At 52.7% G+C, this 6,213-nt stretch overlaps 1 protein-coding gene across 1 annotated transcript; it reads left to right on the forward strand.

Annotated features, from left to right (window-relative positions):
• The first annotated feature begins 2,953 nt into the window (after positions 1-2,953).
• On the forward strand, positions 2,954-5,551 carry LOC109761072 (purple acid phosphatase 3-like). The gene is made up of 8 exons (XM_020319864.4): positions 2,954-3,146; positions 3,384-3,424; positions 3,716-3,872; positions 4,027-4,134; positions 4,239-4,366; positions 4,715-4,843; positions 4,944-5,011; positions 5,129-5,551. The coding sequence occupies exons 1-8, from the start codon at positions 2,969-2,971 to the stop codon at positions 5,331-5,333; spliced, it is 1,014 nt and encodes a 337-aa protein (XP_020175453.2). The 5' UTR covers positions 2,954-2,968; the 3' UTR covers positions 5,334-5,551.
• Positions 5,552-6,213: the final 662 nt, after the last annotated feature.

Genomic DNA, 6,213 nt, shown 5'->3' on the forward strand with positions numbered 1-6,213 from the left:
AAACTCGCGACCATTGTCACATTGGATAAAGCGAATTGGGAGGAAGAAGTGAACAGACACATAGCGTTGAAAATTAAGGAAAAGAGAATGGACCTCGGATTTGTTGCGTAGAGGAAAAGTCCAGACAAAGTGGGTGAAATCATCTAGGATAACAAGGTAGTATTTAAAACCCGAAACACTTGCAATGGGAGAGGTCCATAAATCACAATGTATTAATTCAAAGGGATAAGTGCTACAAGAACTAGAGGAACTAAAGGGAAGACGCACATGTTTGCCTAATTGACAAAACTCGCAAAACACAGAATTATGAGAGTCCCTATTACATGGTATGGTAAATTCACTAAGCATAGAAGCTAAGACGGCGGGGTTGGGATGGCCCAAGCGACGATGCCAGAGATCGACGGAGGCCAGCATGGATGTTGGAGGGGTGGCGGCAGGAACTCCATTAAGAGAATAAAGATCACCGGAGCTATTGAAGCGAGCGATCTCGGCCTTGGTCAGGTAATCCTTCACAGATAAACCAAAAGGGTCAAATTCAGCCGAAACTAGATTGTCGCAAGTAAATTGGCGAACAGAGATAAGATTTTTAATGAGGGCGGGTGCAACTAGAACATCGCGAAGTAAAAGAGGTTTGGTGGAAGAGGGAAGTTGAGCCTGACCAACACAATATATAGGAATAGATGATCCATCTCCAAGGATAATGGAAGGGAAAGGAGATTTAGTGCAAGAAGATAACCAATTACTAGATGCAGACATATGACTAGAGGCCCCTGAATCAAAGATCCAATCCGTACCTGAGTTTCCTTGTGCAGCAAAGTTATTCATGGCCTGGAGAAAGGCAGCTTGATCCCAGCTCGGCGTCGCAGGTGAGGGTGGCGTCGGAAGCAGTGCCGGCGGATACGATGGTGAAGGCAGTAGGGCCGGCTGGGGAGTGTAGTAGGCATTGGCCGGCTGTGGTGGGGGTGGCGTCGGGAGCAGGGCCGGCTGAGGTGTGTAGTAGGCGCCGCCGTCGCTGGTGTAATGACCATAAGGAGCATACGTCGGGGCGGCGTGATAGGCATTGGCCGGCTGTCGGGGGTTGAGAACCCCGGGAGCACCAGTAGGCGGCCGAAGGCCGGGTTGCCAGGCACCTGAGTATGTCGGCGGAGCACCGAGGGTGGACGGAGCGGACCAGGGCAAGGGCCATGCTTGAACAAGCCCCGTCCAAGGATCATGAGGAGGCCGCCATGCAACCGCAGATGGAGCACTGGTGGGTGGTGCAGGACTCGGTGCTGGTGATGTCGTAGGCGGAACCGAATGAGTCGACGGCGGCCTGTAGATAGGGTTTTTGCCGCGGTAGTTCGGACTAGGACGCCAGCCTGGGGGCGGTTGAACAGATGACGATGCGGACGGCCCGGCGGCAGGAGCCGGCCTGGAAGGCGGCGCTGGTGTAGACGACAGAGGAGGACGGGCCGCAGCATGAAAGACCTTGGGGCGAGAGTCCTTGCGAGCTTGTGTTTCCGCCGCGAGTTGTAGTAAGGAACGAACTTCAGCGAAGGTAGGAGGGGGCCGTATCATCGGTATGAACGAGGCTTGCTTGTCAAAGTCTTCGCTGAGGCCGACGACGACGATATTGATTAGCTGTGAGTCGCTAACTGTATCGCCGAGTTCGCGGAGCTCATCACCAATGGTCTTAACGCGCTGGCAGAACAGGTTCACCGGGGCGTCTCCTTGCACCATATTGCGAAGCTCGGTGTGGAGAGCGTTTTTCCGAGCGTCGGTGTTGCTTTGGAAGAGCTGACGGAGGGAGTGCCAGATGTTGGCAGCGGTGGCGCCGTCGTGATCGAGCATGTTGAAGATCTCGGTGGTGATGCGGGTGTAGAACCACTGGACGATCGCGAGATCGTCTTTCAACCATTGCGGATCGTCGGGGCGGGGAAGACAATTGACGGCGACATGCGAGCGCAGGTTGCAGCGGCCGAGGTGGAGATCGAAGAGATGTCTCCAATGGTAGTAGTTGTGGGCGGCGAGATCAAGAACTATGGGGATGTAGGGGCTGACGTCGGAGATTGTGTCAGCAAGAGATATTGGTGCGGCGAGGATGGGTGCAGGGTAGTTTTGTGGAGCTATGGTGAGGGCCGAGAGAGAAGCGGCCGCGGCGTTGGCAGCCTTGGCGATGAGTGCGGCCCGGCGCTCGAAGTAGCCGGGCGGCGGCGATGGCGTTGGCGGAGCCATACCCTAAACCCTGGGACCGGTATCTGATACCATGAAAGCTGAATAAAACTATTGCTTATTGATGATTTGGTGCGGCATACAAGAATATATAAGAGGGTACAAACCGACTTGGGGTAGGGATACAAAACTGACTTGGACTAGAAGTCGTATACCATAATGACTACTCTAACAGTCTTGAACTCCGAAAAGTTCTCTAGGATGCATTGCCTCGAGTTTGAGCTCCACAGCTCTCCCATGTTGTTGCCGGCAAAGGATTTTTTCTTTTGCGGGTTGGCAAAGGATAAATTTGGCTGCTCGGTAAGCATTCGAGCTCTTGAATGTTAATTGTACACGCTCACACTCACCAGTCTCATGATTTCCAACTATATATTGGTCTCTAGTTGAGCTCATGATCACCGTGTCACGTGTCCACTATGGGCAGCAAGCTAATCTGCACGAGGGTGCAGTTCGATGCCAGATCCAGATCGAGATCATGAGACCGGTGTGTGTGAGCGTGGAGGGAAACAAGGAGAGAAAGAGCTAGATGTTGATCAGGGACACTGTCTTAAACAAATCGCCAATGCTCCGCATTGGTCACGCCATTCTCTTCTCGCTCGCAGCGACCCACCCGCAACAGCCATCGCATATATAGTTGGTGGTTTGCGCGTGCCACTCTCCTTTCCTTCCTCCGCCAATCGGCTATAAATAGGCGCCCCCACTGATCATCGTGGAGTACGAGTCAGTCAGTCGCCTACTTCCAGGAGCTCTGCCTGCCATGGGTCCAATTGTGCTCCTCCTCGTCGTTGTTGTTGCCGTTGCCGCCGCGCCGGCGGTGGCCGAGCTGCCGCGGCTGGAGCACTCGCCCAAGGCGGATGGGTCGCTGTCCATCCTTGCCGTCGGCGACTGGGGAAGGCGTGGGGAGTTCAACCAGTCCCGGGTCGCCACCCAGGTACGTACTGATCGATCTACATGGCAGCATGCCACACCCATATGGCTTGCCTTCTCGATCGGTCACACCATTTGCCATACAAAAATATCGATCTTAATCCAGCGTCAGATGGAAGGCTAATGTTGATATGTCAAAACTCACAAGTGCTAACGGCGACAAAGTTGATCTTAATTTTTATGTCGCGCTATCTTGGATATAATCATGTGCCGTGGTTGTGGAAATCTTATGCTTGGGGTGGCAGGGTGGAACACCCTTTGGAAGAGCTTAAAACATAGTGGCATGGTATACAACTCACTGGACAATAGACTAACAGTATTTTCATCTTTTATGCGTTTAACATGATGCTTTGCATGCACGGTGAGGCGTGATCAATCATGACAGACAGTCATTAAGCACATGCTGGTTATTAAAAGATAAGTAATCATTATCTACAAAAATCGCTAGTATCTAATTTTGAGTTGATTAACCAAAATTGCTTGTCTGCTGGGTAGACTGGCTGGGTGAATATGATCTCAGAATGATCTTTCTTTCGGGCAAAGAATATCTGGCGAGCTGAAGTTGTTGCACTTGTAGATGGGGGTGGTAGCGGAGAAGATGGACGCCGACTTCGTCATCTCCACCGGCGACAACTTCTACAGCGATGGCCTAACCGGCGTCAACGACATGGCCTTCGAGGACTCCTTCACCGGCATCTACACTGCCAAGAGCCTCCAGAAGCCTTGGTACACAGGTGATCAATCAGCCGAGGCCGATGATGCACACTGCGAGACTGAGCCTGACACGCCTAATTATGTCAACATTATTTTCCCTGGGATAACTAACTATCACTTGTTGATGCAATTGCAATGCTGCTAAAATATAGTATAACTCTACGCAAATTGCAGTTCTTGGCAACCATGACTACCGGGGCGACGCCCTGGCGCAGACCAGCCCTGTCCTCGCGAAGGTCGACCGCCGGTGGATCTGCATCAAGTCCTTCATTCTAAACGCAGGTGGGTGGGTGGATCCATTGTTTGTTACCAATCGAATGTTGAGATCGAAAATGATCCGTGTCTTACACTTCATTTTACGATTCGCTCTCTTGGCAACACTGAAGAGATTGCGGACTTCTTCTTCGTGGACACGACGCCCTTCGTCCTCAAGTACTGGACCAACCCCGGGAACAGCACGTACGACTGGAGAGGAGTTGCTCCTCGCGACACCTACATCACAAATCTTCTCAAGGTAAGGTTTTCAATTTCAGTTGCATGACAATTTCAGCAGCAACCGAAATCACAGATATTCGGCGAATTTCAGCATTTTGAGAAAAAAAACCGAAGTATTCACTTGAATTTAACCAAATGTTTGAAAAATAATTTAGAACTATTTGAATTCCTATGTACTCCTACTACTTGAATTTAACCAAATGGCCGAAACATAGATATTTCAGTCTCCACCGAAATTAATGAAATCCAGTGAATTTCATCGAAATCTCACTGAAAGTGAAAATCATACGACTACTACTAATCGATCCAGTCATATTTCCATTTAATTCCAGAGTTCGTGCTCATTTGGTGTGAACCTCTCCTGCAGGACGTGGAGGCTTTGCTGAGGCAGTCGAGGGCGCCGTGGAAGATCGTCGTCGGGCACCACCCCATCCGGACCGCCGGCAAGCATGGCGACACCGAAGAGCTCGTGCAGCTTCTCCTCCCGATGCTCAAGGTACCACATACCCAGCTCGTCGTCATACTTGGGCTTAGCTACCGACTGAGCACACACGCGACGATGTTCTTGGATATTCTCTTACCTTTTTTTTTCCAAGGCCAATGGCGTCGACCTCTACGTCAACGGCCATGACCACTGCCTCGAGCAGATCAGCAGCAGCGACAGGTCAGCTCAGGCTCACATCGACTGTAACCAAACACGCAAGATTTCTCTCGTTTCCCTCCCTTTCGTTCGTCTCTGAACTCTGATCACGGAGCCATGTTTGGTTCGCTTTGCGTGCAGCCCTCTGCAGTACCTGACGAGCGGCGGCGGGTCCAAGGCGTGGGGCGGCGTCTACGCGCCGGGCGCCGACAAGGTGGAGTTCTTCCACGACGGGCAGGGATTCATGTCGCTGCGCCTGACCGCCACGGACGCGCGCCTCGCGTTCTACGACGTCGCCGGCGCCGTCCGGCACACCTGGGGGCATACCAAGGCCGCGCACTACTGATTGAAGTTGAATAAGCTGCCGTGGGCGCCAATTCTTTGTTACAAGTTGCTAACCAGCACAGCGCCTGCACGAACAATTTAACCGTCTCTTTACTATAGTATTCAAATTATTGTTCTTGTAGTTCTCCGGTGTGAATTGCATGTCCTTTCGGACTTTTGATTAAGATGTAACTGGTGATGAGTGATGATGTTCTCGGTGCATAAAACAGGGGCGGTGATCTCCGCCCGGTCAGTTAACAAGTTTGCAGATACGCCATTGCTGTTTGGATGGGAATCACGAGTCCCTCCCTTGTTCGTCACTCATTGCCGCGTAGGTCTCCCCGCCCGGTCAGTCAACAAAGCAATCTGGCATTGCATGCTACTCCTAGTATGTGTTAGGCTGTAGCCTGTACCCCCTCCCTCCCCCGTCTCCCTCACCGTCCAAGGAAAGGAAAGCAGAGGAGCTCGCTTTGTTTCCGGTTTCGGCCATCTTCCCCGGCACCGGAGTCCTCACCGTGTCGGTTCTTCCCGGATGGGGAGGGGAGGGTGGCGCTAGCTTTTACCTCGTCGCTTCCTCCTGACGCAGAGCATGGGGGGCTCTTTACCTCGCCGGTTCCTCCTTGAACGCAACGCGGAGCTCTTGCCTCTAGCTCTGACTCCACGCCCGTTCACCTCCGTAGCTCATCCCGTAGCCACCATTTTTCCGCCCCGGGCGAGCTAGGAGCCTAGGATCGGTCATCCATGGACATGGAGCTCTTCGCCTTCGGCTTCATGCTCGGGGTGGTTACGGCGTCCGTCTTGTTGCTCGGGTTCCGGCTGGGTGTCTGGCTGGCCCGCGCCGATCTCCGAGCATTGGGCGGCTGGTGGCGTCGGGTCGTGCTGCTGCTGCGGCCGATGTGCCT

This window comes from Aegilops tauschii, chromosome 2, assembly GCF_002575655.3.
Source record: "Aegilops tauschii subsp. strangulata cultivar AL8/78 chromosome 2, Aet v6.0, whole genome shotgun sequence".
In the NCBI taxonomy this organism is placed as follows: Eukaryota; Viridiplantae; Streptophyta; class Magnoliopsida; order Poales; family Poaceae; genus Aegilops; species Aegilops tauschii.

Coding starts and splice junctions, on each gene's coding strand:
- LOC109761072 (XM_020319864.4), top strand. CDS start 2,969: ATGGGTCCAATTGTGCTCCTCCTCGTCGTTGTTGTTGCCGTTGCCGCC. Junction 3,147..3,383: donor CCGGGTCGCCACCCAGGTAC/GTACTGATCGAT, acceptor TTGGGGTGGCAG/GGTGGAACACCCTTTGGAAG. Junction 3,873..4,026: donor CCAGAAGCCTTGGTACACAG/GTGATCAATCAG, acceptor CGCAAATTGCAG/TTCTTGGCAACCATGACTAC.